Source organism: Kogia breviceps, chromosome 4, assembly GCF_026419965.1.
Source record: "Kogia breviceps isolate mKogBre1 chromosome 4, mKogBre1 haplotype 1, whole genome shotgun sequence".
Taxonomy (NCBI): Eukaryota; Metazoa; Chordata; class Mammalia; order Artiodactyla; family Physeteridae; genus Kogia; species Kogia breviceps.
Window position 1 is genome coordinate 174244556 of NC_081313.1, and position 16689 is coordinate 174261244.

General features: G+C 39.7%; 1 protein-coding gene across 1 annotated transcript in view; it reads right to left on the reverse strand.

The window, feature by feature from the left end:
• ADGRE3 (adhesion G protein-coupled receptor E3) overlaps positions 1–16689 on the reverse strand; it is a 39158-nt gene that overhangs the window by 22198 nt on the left and 271 nt on the right. Inside the window, exons 2-5 of the mRNA XM_059059770.2 lie at positions 7600–7650; positions 6217–6339; positions 4011–4166; positions 884–921 (exon numbers count right to left, since the gene is read on the reverse strand). Of these exons, the coding sequence (XP_058915753.1) occupies positions 884–921; positions 4011–4166; positions 6217–6339; positions 7600–7650 (368 nt within the window). The remainder of the gene's footprint in view (positions 1–883; positions 922–4010; positions 4167–6216; positions 6340–7599; positions 7651–16689) is intronic.

Here is a 16689-nt window from a genome sequence, read left to right on the forward strand (position 1 = left end):
GCTTGCCTCAACTAGAGGAAGCCTGTGCACAGCAATGAAGACCCAACACATCCAAAAAAAAAAAAAAGAAAGAAAAAAAAAAACATGTCTCCAAGGAAGTTATCCTGACATTATTAGCATATCATATAGTGAATAGATGAGGAGAGAGGCCCTCTCTCTACTCTCTCCTCTTCACCTTGTACTCCAGAGAACTTGCCCTGGGCCCCCTCTACCCTCTATCCACCAGTATGAATGCAGCATTGCAGCAACCCAGCTTTGGCTATGCAGTTGAGGACAAGATGCCAGGGGATGATGGAGCAACAGTATGGAAAGACCATGGGTAAACTTAATGGTCTCATGGAGTAGAATCTCTTCACCAGCCTGGATTCCTTTCCTCTGGACTGATAAGTCAGAAAATAATAAAGATCCATCTTTTTAAAGCCATTGGATATTTGGGTCTCTTTGTTACAACAGCTCAGCATATCCTAATACAGTCTTGCTTAGTCTGTCTTTCTTGGTTTGGGAGAGATCTTCTCTGTAGGGGGCAGACGCACACATACCTATATATACATACACATACACCCTTATTTACATACATACTGTATCTATCTATCTCTATAGTGAGATATGTAGCAATAAACATAGTGATATACATGTATATATCATAGTAATATATAATACATATTAGATAACATTATAATAATATAATTAACACATATTATAATTAACATATAATATATCAAAATATATTGTCATAATATATATCATATATTTTATATTATCATATATATGGTATATGACATATAGCACACATATAATATATAGTATTCACCTCCATTTGCTAGCTTTGAGATTTGTAAATATTTGTTACCTGGCTAGGTTCCAGGATTCAGCTTCCACTCACCTCTTTTGTGCTACTGGTTGTCTCTGAGGGGGTGGTTTCTGAAAAAGACAACTAAGGATGTTACAGTCAGAATTGAAAGTAAAAGTGTGGAGAGGTTGGCAGGTAAGGTAGGTAACTTTGCATCTAGAAGGTCTGAACTCATACACTTTATATTTCCTGACAAGGTCATTTGCTCTTTGGGGGGATCAGAGTCCAGATTCCCTGTCGTGGCATAGAGCAGTGTTTTTCAACATAAGAGTGATTTTGCCTCCAGGGGACACTGGCAATGGCTGGAGATATTTTTGGTGGTCTCTCATGACTTGGGGTGGGGGATGCTACAGGCATCTAGTGGGTGGAGGCTTGGGATGCTGCTCAACACCCTACAATGCACAGAATGGCTTCTGACCACAAAGAATTATGGGGCCCCAAATGTCAATAGTGCTGTGGTAGAGATACCTTGGCATAGAGGAAGTGGAAAATTGTAAGCCCCAAATTCTTTCATTCAGACCTGGCTGAACATTATAACTGAAATGGCTGAGGAAATAGAAAATTAGGTGCTTCAGGTTTTAAAATTCAGCCTGGCTGGGAATTATAACTGAGACTAGAATGTCAGTTTATGATCTTCAGCTGTTAATGGGACCTTCGTATATTGCTTCTTGTATTGTACGTTGTGAGGATAATCATCTCTATTTTAGAAAGATGAGAAAAGTCTAGCAAATGTTTACATATCTGTTACCATCATACTGAGGTTAAATCTATACTTATTCTGTGTCTTGGTTTTCAGCTGAATCTATTTGCTAAAAAGAGCAAAGCGTTTTCCTGTACATTGAAGGTTTTGTCTTAAGAGTTCAAAAACTTTTACTTACAGCCTGAGTCGGAAAGTGTTTGTTATTGGAAACCACATTCAATGTACAAAAACATGCTTATGGCTGAAAGATGCATACTTTGTTTGTGAGGGCTTTCTTGGACCTACCAACCTTGGTGTTAACTAACCCTGGATGGACTCAATCCATAGAAAAGAGCTCTTAAAATTAGAAAATGTCTTAAAATTAGGAAATACTAAGGCATTTCTCTTTCTTGTAAGATAAGGTGAGTTTAACAGATTAACATCATAACACAGGCAAAATCTCAGCCTGTTTATACGTTGTCAACAGAGGTGACTGTTCCCTAGTAAAACACTAATTCACTTTGGGTTCAATCATGTTCTTTCATTCATTTATTCATTAATTCATTTAACAACTAGTTATTGATTGTCTGAGTTAGTGGTGGACTTATGGCACAGCAACCCCTTCCTACGCACCCCGCGCTCATTTCTGTCACCTTCCCCACCTGGACCTCAGTCCCACATTTGGGTCACGTGCAGCTCCAAGACCCTGGTGTGGGCTCCAGCCTGAGACTTGGGGAAATAGGGTAACCTGGACCTGAATCTTGCAGGAGCACCTCCCATTGATGGACAACATACTCTTGATATTAAAGAGCAACCTGAACTTTCCCAGACCTTTCTATCTGGAGCAGGGGTGTTAACGTAGTTTGGCTTTCCTGAGAATCAGATGAAAAGCTAGCAATATTAGCAAATACTTATAGGTACTGCACTAAATGCTTTAAATGGTACTGTCTCATTTAATCCTTGCAATAGCCCCCTGAGGGCTGTATATCTTCCAAATTTCCAGCTCTCATCAGATGGACCCAGCTTTGGGGTCCTGGTAATACCACTTCCTCTTCTGTCTCACTGGGTATAGGATGGCTACAGATTTCTGCTCTTGCTAATCCCTGTGTTGCTTCACGGTCCTTTTGACTTCTCAGCTCTTCCTTCACCAGCACCAATTCTCTATATGAAATTACTTATGTTTAAAAGACCTAGTGTGTTTCTGTTTTCCAGGCTTGATCTTGACTGATAAAGAGGAATAACTGATTATTACTACTATTATTATTATTGCACCAAAAAGCATGCTTTGTCCCTTTTATGGCTTCCCTGAGACCCATGTTGCAGTGTAGCAAGTGGCTGAGTGTGGACTCTCAATATAGGCTGACCTAAGTTAAAAATCATCTTATTAGTTGGCAGACCTTGAACAAGTTACTTAACTTTTGAGTGCTTCAGTTTCTTTATCTGTAATAACAGTGCTTCCCTCATGTAATAAATGAAATAATGAATGTAAAGCACTTAGTGTTGTACCTGGCACATAGTACAAATGAAATAAACATTATCTATCACTATTATTGTTTCTCCACAAATCAGTTTCCTAGAATTTAGCTTTAAAGACCCTCTCTCTTATGATTTCAACTGTAGTCAATACATCATGGATAGTCTGCCAAGTCCCATGTTTCTTATGTATAGATCTTCTCCATCTATATGATTTCTATGACAGTGATCATGCTTATCCAAGGTCACAGATCTGAGGGGGGGCATATGACTCAAATTGGGCCAATTTGTACATTTCTAAGTAATATGCAATTATGCCCAAGAGAGAATCAATTGATCCTTCTTTGGGTGGTTGGATCAATAAAAATGGTAAGATTTGGAGCTGTTGGTGGCCATATTTCCTGTCCTGTGGACAAGGAGTCAGAAAAGACAGTTTACAATGAAAGAGAAGAAAGGAGTAGACCCAGAGTATGAGGGATTGGGGTGCCCTGACAGTGTTTGGTCCCCAGATTCAGTCCATTCCAGAATCCCAGCTGTATTATTGCCCTTTAGTTCCAAGACTTTTCCACGCGTCTTTATCATAAACTCATCTTTTCTGCTTAAGTTAGCTTGAGTGGGTTTCTTTACTTTGCATTTCAAATAATCTTATCTTAGCCACAGCCCTGTCACCTCCATCTCCAACTTGCCTTCTTCTTCTTCTTCTTCTTTTTTTGTTTTTGCTGCACTGCACTGCTTGTGGGATTTAGTTCCCCAACCAGGGATTGAACCCGGGGACATGGTAGTGAAAGGGCCCAGTCCTAACCAGTGGACCTCCAGGGAACTCCCTCACTTGGCTTCTTAACCCCATTATTTCTCTAAACTTCCTTCTTTCCTTTCCCCCTCCTCTTTCCATCACCTATTTCCCTCCAGAAAATAGACATGTCCTGGCCCCACCACAAGTATCTATTTTCCGGTGTTAGACTCAATTAAAAATTAGAAAAGGAGAAAAGAAGACAAGAATTTTCTTACTCTGACAAGTGTTCTCATTGGAATCATTGAATTGTGTTTTCCCAGAGAGGAGTTTATATCCAGCCTCACAGTGACAGTAGAAACTTCCTTTGATATTCTGACATTCAGCATTCACACCACAATATATACTAATGGGTGGTTTACATTCATCAATATCTGGAACACAAAGGAGAAATTTGGTCATTCATTTGACAAAGATTTATTGAACATCTAAATATGTGCCCAAAGCTATATCCTTTCCACCAGGCTCTATCCTGGCTTTCCAAAACAACTCAGTTAAGGTAGTGGTTGTCTTTGTTCTTTCCTTTCTTCGTTGATTTTGGTTGGGTTCTCCAAGGAGCAGACATTGAGACAAGGATTCAATTTCAAGTACTTTATTTGGGAGATGGTCCCAGAAAACACTGGAACGGAAATGGTGAAATGAAACAGGGAAGGGAAGGCAGAAAATAAAGGGGGTATTATCCAGGAAATTTCTACTGTGGGCGACTGAAGCTCAATTCCTCTGGGAACCTCTGAGAGGCAGTGTAGAGCATGCACTTCAGGTAAGCCTACCTGAGGGGTGAGGGAGCTGGGGTATTTATCCACGAAATCTTGTCATTTATTGGTGGAGGAATGTTCCCAGGGAATGTAAACACTCCAGTGCTTCCATTTGTCCTGAGCGTGGACTGAGTGGTCTTCAGTAGCCAGAGAAAGCCTCAGACTTGGTGTACGAAGGAATGAAAAATGCCAAAGGCATATAGATGGGATATTGACCGTGTTTGTATCTCCCACCTACCCCCAGTTCATATGTTGAAGCCCTAACTCCTAGTGTGGCTGTTTTTGGAGATGGGACCTCTTCGGAGGTAATTGACGTTAAATGAGATCATAAGAATGGGGCCCTGATCTGATAGGATTAACATTTTTATAAGAAGAGACACAGGAGTGCTACTCCAAACCATTGCTTCTGCCCTTATGTCCAGTGAGGAAAGACCATGTGAAGATACAGTGAGAAGGCAGGTCTCACTAGAAATAGAATGTGCCAGAACTTTGATCATGGACTATTTCCAGTCTCCAAAACTGTTATAAAGTAAACTTCTGTGGTTTAAGCCACCAGCCCGTGGTATTTTGTTATAGGAACCTGAGCAGATTAATACATCTGCTAAACTAACTAAATGAGTTAGAATGTTTTTGTTAAATCAATATGTCTCCAGTCCTCAGGATCACTGTAGCCCCTTTACAACGATGTCAAGTGGGAAGTAAAAATGTGTGATTTCCCTATCTGTTACAGGAAACTGGGAATTTGGGATTTTCAGAGTGTGACATAGTGTGGCTGATGCTGTTGCTTACTCAATAGCTATTCCTTGTTTGGGAGGCCAAGCATGGCAATCTTGTTCCCGTTTCTCAGGTGCTCTCTTTCTCAGCCTGCCTTTCAGATAGGGTTGTCCTGTGACATACCCTTAACCAATGAAAAATAAGGATGGTCTCCCAAGAAAAAACTTTACAAAATGTGAGATAGAAAGTAGTTACAATTCACTACAAAGGAATGAGACTCAGTCTGGTATCGGAATTCCCAACTGCAAACTTGTAAACTTGAAGACAGTTTCTGTGATTACTGGGATATGTATCGATGGATTACTGGGGTAAGAGGATGGAGTTAAAAAATTCTCTACACAGGCAAGATAGAATCTACTTGTTAGAGTAAAAGAAAGGTGAGGGATGTTGAAAAGCAGGAAAGGGGAAAAACCTAATATTTACTCAACTCTAGAGTGTTCATTCTTCCATAGGATTGGACCTTTAGATTATTGAGTTGAGGCAGCATCTTGCATCTTAGGTGACCACAGGACTTTTAAAAAGTTTCTGCCCAAGCTTTTATTCTTTCTTTGCCATGACTTCAGTACATAATCTCTCTCTTTAAAAAATTTGTACAAAAAATTGCACAATGCTTTATTATTAATGGAGTACGGTTACATTTATTATTACCTTATTCAAACCCCTTACTGCTATCATGAGGTCAGCATTATTATCCCTACATTATGGAGGAGAAAATTGAGACCTAAACTAGGTTCTGGAAGAGCCCACTTTTCTGACTTCATGGAAGAATTTCTTTCTTGGTGAAGGTTGAGTTGGCAGAGGTTTCAGTATTGCATATTACTGTTACCTCCTCAAAGCCCTTATCCCGCCTTCTTTCCACATCTACCTCTAGGTGATTTGAAAATTACCCCTTTACCTTCACATATCTCCAAGGGGTATGTGAAGTATTTCAGCCTGGATTCAGAAATGTATCCATGGTTGCAGGTACAGTGAGTGACATTGACACAGGAAGCATCCTGGGGGCACAGAGGACAGGTCCCTGCAAGGAGAAGAGAGGCAGGTCAGATGTCACCAGAGTCAAAATCTCTCCTGTTATCATTTGGTTTTGCCTCTGAGCAAAGGCCTCTCAAGGCTGGGGAAGCTGCACCGTTTTCCTCTTGTGAGACGTCAGTACATTAAAAAGTTAAATATACCAAACCCAAGCTACAGAAAAAAGTGTGATTCTTCTGCATGATAAAGGACTGAGGTTGGCATTAAACAAGTTAATTTTAACACAAATATTTCAATGCAATATAACTGTGCTATCCTCAAGATCGTTGCAGAATATATAAAAGGGGAATGACTTGCTTAAGACCTGGGACACTGCGTTTGATTCTGTCTCCACCAGGTGCTACCTGTGTGTCTTTGCACAAATGTCCTAACCTCTCTGTGCCTCAACTTCCTCATCTGTAAAATGGGTTAATGTGAGGAATAAGTGAATTAACACATATAAAGTTCTTTAGGCAGTGCCTGGAGCATATTAAATGTCATCTATGATTACAGAAATTTGAATTCGTAGGGTACCACAGATGGTATATGGTGATAAGGGTGCATGATGTCTTTGTAACACTATGTATAACTTCATTTAGATGGAGATCACTAAAGATCTTAATTTGAGGCCCCTTGAAAATGAATGGAAATAACGGGGGCTGAGGACATATCTCAAGCTTAAGTCTAGTGGAGAAATCTGGGAGCTGTCCAGGGTTCACACAGAGTGGAGGCAGGGAACATGATGAGGGGGAAAATGTGCAGAGCCTGGCAACTCAGAATGCATCCCTAGCTTTTAGCTAGAAATGTAGAATCTCAGGCCCCACCCTAGGCTTGCTGATTCAGAATCTAGTGAGATCGCCAAGGGATTAAAGTTAACCTGGAATGAACTTGCTCATTTTTTGTTGACTTGCTTGTGTCCAGAATGAAATGATTATCATCATGTTCTGTCTCTCCCCACCAGAATGTTTACTTCATGAAACTTGGTGTGTTTTATTCACTGTTCTACCTCTACCTCGGTCACACTGTGGTTACTAAAAACAAATAAATAGACAAATAACAGTAAAATTTAAAAAAGATAACTTAAAATATACTCAAATTCGATAAAACGATGACTTAAAAAGAAGTACAGGAGTAAACCTGCCCCATTTCTGTTCCCAGAAGTAGCCCCCTTCCTCTGTCTTGTTGGAGGATGTGAGTGGTCCCAGGTGCATTATTGGTCTACACCCTCCCTGATCTCTGGCTATGGGAAAGTCAGGCTTTAAGCACTCACCTTTGGTTTTCTGAGCCACAACTCCTGACAAGCTTAGCAGAAAGCAGAGTCCTGAAACAGGGAAGCAGAAGGGAGACATTAAATGATTGAGGAAAGATTCTAGGATATTCTCCAAGGGCTGAGTATCAGTTATCTATTGCTGGATAAAACTATCACGAAATGTAGACATTCATTTTATTATCTCTTGTGGTTTCTATGATTTGGGAATCTGGGAAAGGCTCAGCTGAATAGTTCTGGCTTGGAGCTTCTTATACAGTTGCTGTTAGACAGTGATGGTGCTGGAGCATCTGGGAACTGGCTGGACATGGCTTCATGTAGTCTCAGGGCCTAGGGTAGTTTGGGCTTCCTCCCATCACGTAAGCCTTGGTCAGGCAGCTTCCATGGCACTTCAGAGCTCTAAGCATGAGTGTTCTGGCCAACCAGGCTACATCTCCTCTCAAGATCCAGCCCAGGAAGTCATGCAGCTCCATTCCACCATATTCTCTTGGTTACAAGCAAGTCACATGTCCACCCAGACTCAGGTGGACCAGAACCAGAGTCTTCCTCTTGATGGAGGATAGGCAAAATTCCAGAAACATGTCTTGGAAGGGAAGTATTGTTTCTGCCTTTTTGAAAAATGAAGGCTGCCTCTATGTGAAGGCTACTTCTACTGTTGCTGCTAAAGTGCTATTTTTTTCTTCCCCAAACCTTCCCAACATCTGGTGGTGTCATCAGCCATGTTCTTGCTTCTGCAAAGACCCAAAGGTGCTGGATAGATGGGTGGCTTTTCTCTTACTTTCTTGATAAACCTTACACTACTCTGATTGTTAGTTCTCTCCTTACCTTCTTTTCATTCTCTTATAACATACTAATGTCTAGAATAATTTGCCACTTGCAAGTACAATATACAAAATATTTAACAACTGATATGGTTCAGGAACTAGCCAATCAGAATGGACTTTGGAGACCCTCTCTGAGGCAGCAGGTATTAATCTTTCAGCCGCTGAATTGTGAGGCAGTCGATGGGGTCCCAGGGAAGGGTCTGGGCTGGCAGGAGTGTCCTGGAAGCTAATTCTGGGAAACAATTATTTACACACGGTGTGGAAACATTTCAATATGAACAACCAATGTGACTCTTCTAGTGTGCACAGGTCCAGTCACTAGTAATCTTATTTGCAACATTGGTTACCCCCTAAGAAAGTGGGTCCTGCAGATGAATGGATAAAAAATGTGGTATATATATATATATATATATATATATATATATATATATATATATATATATATATATATATACAATGGAATGTTATTCAACCTTAAAAGATAAGGCAGTCTTGCCATTTACAGCAACATAGATGAATCTATAGGGCATTACGCTAAGTGAAATTAAACCAGACACAGAAGGACAAATACTGTATGATTTCTCTTATATGAAAAGTAGTCAAACTCACAGAAGAAGAGAATAGAATGGTGGTTACCAGGACATTCTTTTTCAATGGGGATACAGTTTTTGCTATATAAGATGAATACGTTCTAGAGATCTGCTGTAAAACACAGCAAATACGTTTAACAACTTGGTGTTGTATACTTCAAAATATGTTAAAAGGATAGATCTCATGTTAATCATTTTACAAAAGAAGAAAAAGAAAAACATTTCCACAAATAATAAACATTTTGGAAGTGATAGATATGCTTAATATCTTGATTGTGGGGATGATATCATGGGTGTATGATGTATGCTTACGTCCAAACTCAACAAGATGTGTGCATTAAATGCGTGCAATTTTTTGTGTATCAATTACACCTCAATAAAGCCAAAACAAAAAAAGAAAGTGGGTCTTTGTCATGGAAGGTGTCTGTTTACCAAGTTGGATGACAGGTTGGGTGAGGGTGGACTAGTTTGGTGGAGCTGGTAAACTTTGATTCCTGTGGGTAAAGGATTGGGATTGGAGGGCTCGAGGATGAGAGTCTGGAGAAGTGGGTGGGGGGGATGTCTTGGCTTCCTTGGGGAGGTTCAGAAGATGTGGTTGCTGGTGTCTGTGAAGCAAGACTTGGAGGAGATGGGAATTTTTGGATTAAAATGCGGCATGCCCTGTGATGAAAACACCCCTCTATCCTGCCTATGAACACACTAGTGAAATTTCATGTCTTGGGGAGAGGATTTCCTGGGTGGGGAAAATTGGGCAAAGTTCTAAGGGCAGCCTCCACAATATCCAAGAGGAATTGAGCTCTTACCACATGCCAGGCATTGTTCTAAACATTTTAGGTACATGAACATACTTCAGCTTTCTAACGACTTTAGAAGGTGAATACTAGAAAAATTAATTTTTAGCAAATATCTACTGGCGGATTTTGGTTTTTAGAAGGAATTTTGAGAGTATCTAGTTGCTAAGGAGTTTGGAGACTTCGTTGGCATGCACCATTTTAAACAATGCTTTGCAAAAGACTCTGAAATAAAAAATAGTACATTGAAAAATTATACTCATGATAGTAATTAAATTACTGTCCCTTGAAATAATGTTTAATAATAAACATATGAACGTTTGAAATCCTTATGAAAGAATTATGAACTGGAGGGACAATTTGGGCAGACAAACTCTAGGGGACAGCATTAAATATTTCATCTTTCCTGCTCTTCAGGTTATATTTCTGACTTTTCCTTTTAGCTGCAAGTTTTTAAAACAGAGAATTGCAAAATATAGAAATGACCCAGTTTAGAGACATATACAAATGTTTTCTTCTCTCAACCAGGAATTTAGACATAAGGAATAATAGCTGGTTTATAAAGAATAAAAATACTTTCAAATATAACTAAAATTGCATCACTGAGACTCTTTTAAAAGCTTAAAAGTCATTCAGCCATCATCCTATAATATTCTTTGTACTGTCTCTAGTGTTAGTTTTAGCAGGGAAAAGTTTATGTTTGGCATTTATTAACTTCAACTTCAAAGTTATTTTTTTCTGAGCCACCAAATTATGGCTTCTGTTTGTTTTAATGATATTTTAGTTGAATTTATATTATAAACTAGGAGAGTTTGGGAGAGAATGGATACATGTTTATGAATGGCTGAGTCGCTTTGCTGTGCACCTGAAACTATCACAACATTGTTAATCAGCTATACTCCAATATAAGATAAAAAGTTTAAATGGTAAACAAAACAAAGAAAAACAAAACCAGAAAGCTGACTATGACTGGTATTTCCATAGTAAATCTATAGTTGGAAATATTGAAATTATACAATGATTTACAGATTCTAATCTAAATTATTTTATATTATAAACTAGAAAAATCTGATATATAGTTTTTTTAAAAAATGAGTGATCTTAGTGTCAAGGGGTTAGTAAATCAGATCATTAAAATATTCATGAGAAAGAGAACTCAAATGACATAAATTCTTAAGTTTTTAATTCCCATAAAACATCTCAAATATATAGAAAGAATGACTGCTGTGAGCCAAACACTGCCTTGGGCAGAAATGTGAGAACTTTAAAAAATGAATCACACTCAATCAAACAATAAAATCAATAATATATGCAGAAAACTATCTTGTAAGTACATGTAAAATAATATGAGGTGTTTTTTGTCCTTTATTTTAAAATAAAAACACGTGGAATAAAAAAAAGAAGGTGTTCTAATTTCATTCTTTTACATGTAGCTGTCCAGTTTTCCCAGCACCACTTATTGAAGAGGCTGTCTATTCTCCATTGTATATTCTTGCCTCCTTTATCAAAGATAAGATGACCATATGTGTGTGGGTTTATCTCTGGGCTTTCTCTCTTGTTCCATTGATCCATATTTCTGTTTTTGTGCCAGTACCATACTGTCTTGATTACTGTATCTTTGTAGTATAGCCTGAAGTCAGGGAGCCTGATTCCTCCAGCTCCATTTTTCTTTCTCAAGATTGCTTTGGCTATTCGGGGTCTTTTGTGTTTCCATAACAATTTTGAGATTTTTTGTTCTAGTTCTGTGAAAAATGCCAGTGGTAGTTTGATAGGGATTGCATTGAGCCTGTAGATTGCTTTGGGTAGTAGAGTTATTTTCACAATGTTGATTCTTCCAATCCAAGAACATGTTATATCTCTCCATCTATTTGTACCATCTTTAATTCCTTTCATCAGTGTCTTATAATTTTCTGCATACAGGTCTTTTGTCTCCTTTGGTAGGTTTATTCCTAGGTATTTTATTCTTTTTGTTGCAATGGTAAATGGGACTGTTTTCTTTTTTCTTTTTTTTTTTGCGGTACACAGGCCTCTCACCGTTGTGGCCTCTCCCGTTGCGGAGCACAGGCTACGGAAGCACAGGCTCAGCGGCCATGGCTCACCAGCCCAGCCGCTCCGCGGCATGTGGGATCCTCCTGGACCGGGACACGAACCAATGTCCCCTGCATCGGCAGGCAGACTCCCAACAACTGCGTCACCAGGGAAGCCCAAGGGGAGTGTTTTCTTAATCTCACTTTCAGTTTTTTCATCATTACTCCCTAACACCATACACAAAAATAAACTCAAATTGGATTAAAGACCTAAATGTAAGGCCAGACACTATCAAACTCTTAGAGGAAAACATAGGCAGAACACTCTATGACATAGATCACAGCAAGATCCTTTCGGACCCACCTGCTAGAGAAATGGAAACAAAAACAAAAATAAACAACTGGGACCTAATGAAACTTAAAAGCTTTTGCACAGCAAAGGAAACCATAAACAAGACGAAAAGACAACCCTCAGAATGGGAGAAAATATTTGCAAATGAAGCAGCTGACAAAGGATTAACCTCCAAAATTTACAAGCAGCTCATGCAGCTCAATATTAAAAAAACAAACAACCCGGGCTTCCCTGGTGGCACAGTGGTTGAGAGTCTGCCTGCCGATGCAGGGGACACGGGTTTGTGCCCCGGTCCGGGAAGATCCCACATGCCGCAGAGCGACTTGGCCTGTGAGCCATGGCCGCTGAGCCTGCGCGTCCGGAGTCTGCTCTGCAACGGGAGAGGCCACAACAGTGAGAGGCCCGCGTACCGCAAAAACAAAACAAAACAAAACAAAACAAAACAACCCAATCCAAAAATGGGCAGAAGACCTAAGTAGACATTTCTCCAAAGAAGATATACAGATTGCCAACAAACATATGAAAGAATGTTCAACATCATTAAGCATTAGAGAAATGCAAATCAAAACTACAATGAGATATCATCTTACACCTGTCTGAATGACCATCATCAAAAAAATCTACAAACAATAAATGCTGGAGAGGGTGTGGAGAAAAGGGAACCCTCTTGCACTGTTGGTGGGAATGTAAATTGATACAGCCACTATGGAGAACAGTATGGAGGTTCTTTAAAAAAACTAAAAATAGAACTACCATACGACCCAGCAATCCCACTACTGGGCATATACCCTGAGAAAACCATAATTCAAAAAGAGTCATGTTCCAAAATGTTCATTGCAGCTCTATTTACAATAGCCAGGAGATGGAACCAACCTAAGTGTCCATCATCAGATGAATGGATAAAGAAGATGTGGCACATATATACAGTGGAATATTACTCAGACATACAAAGAAATGAAATTGAGTTATTTGTAGTGAGGTGGATGGACCTAGAGTCTGTCATACAGAGTGAAGTAAGTCAGAAAGAGAAAAACAAATACCATATGCTAACGCATGTATATGGAATCTGAAAAAAAAAAAGGTAATGAACCTAGGGGCAAGACAGGAATAAAGACACAGTACTACTAGAGCATGGACTTGAGGACACAGGGAGGGGGAAGGGTAAGCTGAGACAAAGTGAGAGAGTGGCATGGACATATATACTCTACCAAATGTAAAATAGATAGCTAGTGGGAAGCAGCCGCATAGCACAGGGAGATCAGCTCAGTGCTTTGTGACCACCTAGAGGGATGGGATAGGGAGGGGGGGAGGGAGGGAGACGCAAGAGGGAAGAGATATCGGGGTATATGTATATGTATAACTGATTCACTTTGTTATAGAGCAGAAACTAACACTATTGTAAAGCAATTATACTCCAATAAAGATGTTTTAAAAAAGGTGGATACTATTAGCATTAACCTCATTGTGCCGGTTAAGAAACAGAGGCACAGAGAGGTTGAGTAACTTGCTCCATTTCCCAGAGCTAGTCCAGTGGCAGAGCTGAGATTAAACCAGGCTCTGGGTTCCTACTGCTAACCTACCACCCCACATGATCTCCCTTTCAGAAATCCCACACAGTGCTGCATGCAAAGAGGAGCTCTTCAGATTGTACACCCTAAGTTGGCAGTTTATTGTGACAGTGACTTGAGGAAGGGGTGCCCTTTCTCCAGAAGATGCTGATCCTTAGATTTGATTAGGGCCTCAAAGTTCAGTAGGGGTGTGATATGCTAACTTGGTCATTTGGGGCAATCCAGAACAATTGCAGGATTTGGGAGAAAATCCTATGGGCTAGCAGTGACCCTTTAAGAGTGGAAGGGAGGCCAGTACTAACACTTACTGGGTCTCCCTGTATGAGCTTCTGATTGCTGCTGTAAAAAATTAACTGAATTTAGTGGCTTAAAATAACAGAAATATATTCCCTTACAATTCTGTAGAAAATTCAATTCTGTCAAAAATCACTCTCATTGGGCTAAAATCAAGGTGTTAGTAGGGCTGATTTAGAAGCTCTAGGGGAGAATCCATCTCCTTGCTTTTTACAGCTTTTAGAGGCTGCCCACCTTCCTTGGCTCATGGCCCCTTGGTCCATCTTCAAAGCCAGTGGCATAACATCTTCTCTCCTTTCTGCTCTCTTGCCTCCCTCTGATGAGGACTCTTATGATTATATTGGATCCACCAGTATAATCCAGGATAATCTGCTCATCTCAATATCTTTAGCACATCTGCAAAGTCCTTTTGACCATGTGATGGGGTTCAGGACATGCCACCCCAAAATATTCCACTTTGGCATTTTCATTATTTTGAGCTGGAGGCAATTGAAAGGCAGAAGATGCAGGAAGCGCTTTATGACCTACCCTTTTCTATCTAAAAACTGGCCATAATTTCCCACAAGAAAGATGCCTTCCCTGTACCAGGATGAGAAGAGCATCTTTACTCCCAGAGACTGTGAATGGACCTTGAAATAGATCTGTACAAACTTAATAAAATAACCCTATCTTCCAATACTTTCTCCTCCTCTGTATCTTCTAGTCACTTCCTCACAATTTATTGCATCTAGCCCCAATCCCTTTGTCTTGTTTCCTCACACATTTATCATTTCTTTGTCTAAAAGGTACAAAACTTTGTGCTCTGGTCACTTCTTGGGGTCTTTATTTTCTTGTGAAGGCTCCCATGCACATGTTAAAATTTAATTAAATGTGTATGCTTCTCTCCTATTAATCTGTCTTATGTCAATTTAATTCTTATTCCCAGCCAGAGACCATAAGAGGGTAGAGGAGAATTTCTATGTCCCCTGTATATGTGAGGTAACATATCCACACGTTTCAGGGGATGTTGACATCTTTGGTGGGGGCTGTTACTCCTCCTCCCAGGCTCTTATTCTTCTCTAAAGAAGTTGCCAGGTCTGTCCTGTGATCAATTACTTATGCAACTGCTTTCATGGAGCATTTTGAATATTTTTGATGGTCCGGTGAATATATTCTCTGCTGGGATGTGAATCGCTTAATGGCAGAATCCTGGAATATGTCTTAATACATTTAAATTTCCCTTTTTCCTACTTTTGTATAATGATTAATTTGCAGCACCTACACTAACATTACAGCTGCCCCAGTGATGACTATAGCTTGCAGAGGCAGCTCGTAAAACATACGGCTGAAAAGTACTTCCTGGTTCCTAAAACTCAGGAGGTCTGGGTACCATCACATAAGTTTCCATATACGAAACAGGGTGACAGCATTGCCTGCCTCCTGGGGTTGGAGTGATTACATAAATGAGGGAATTGTGTAAAGCACAGTGTCTGGCTGAAATCACTCCATAAATGTTAGCTGCCTCTATTATCACTTTATTTGCACTAGAATTCTATTTTTAAATTCTTCACCAGATACTCATTCTACTACACTGTCTGTTCCATCTAGTGATGTGGTCAGAGAGGTCATGGATAACTGAAATTCACAAATAATCCATCTCAGAAGTTTACAGGACTCTGCCTGCAGTTGCCCAAAAGCAGGAAACATCTTTTTTGAGCTTCTCTCATTAAAAGAATTTTTTAGCTTTACTGAGGCATAATTGATATATAAAAAATTGCATTCTCTCTCACTTAAATTTGACTCCACAGATATATACTGGATACCTCTTATATGTAAGATGTTGCAGAAGGGGCTGCAAAAGTGCGGGGACATTTGCCTTCAAGTAGCTTATATTATTTTGATACAATTTATGATCTATTACCTGCCTCTGCAACTAAATAACTGTGAGGTTTTGAGCACCATTTCTGTGATACCATTTTACATCTGTAATGTGGAGGTACTGTGCGATAATGAATATAGAACATCTTAGCTTGATACCAGGTGCTCAACATATGTTAGCTTTGGTTGATAGTGTGGCTATTGATATTTTTATTTGATCTGGAGCCAGAGAATGGAAGGGATTTCAGAGTTGGAGAACCACCTGCACAGAGGTAGTTGTTGAAGCCATGGGATCTTAAGATTCCTCTAGGGAGAGAGAGTAGAAAAAGAGAAGGAAAAAACCCAAAGGCGTATTAACAAAGATCTGAAGCAAGAAGGCTTGGATTCAAATTCTGGTTCTGCCATCTACAATCTGTGTGACCTTGGACAAGTAACATAACCTCTCTGTGCTCCAGTTTTCTCATCTGTAAGATGGAAATAATATTAGTACCCACCTTATGAGCCCATTATGAGGATGAAATGGATTAATATGCAAGGAGCATAGTGAGTGCTCGAAAATTTTGGTTATTATTATGAATATTCGGGAAAAGGCAAAAGGAGGAGAAAGAAAGAATAGCAAGAGAGGCAGAGGAAAATCAGGGCAGTGCTAGGTCACAGAAGTTATCAAGGAGGAGAGAATATCAGTTCAAAAACAAGACCTGTGAAGAGGGAGATGAACAACTCATTGGATTCGACCGTAAGGACGATTTTACGGATATTTGAGAGCGTAGTTTGAATAGGGTGGTGAGGA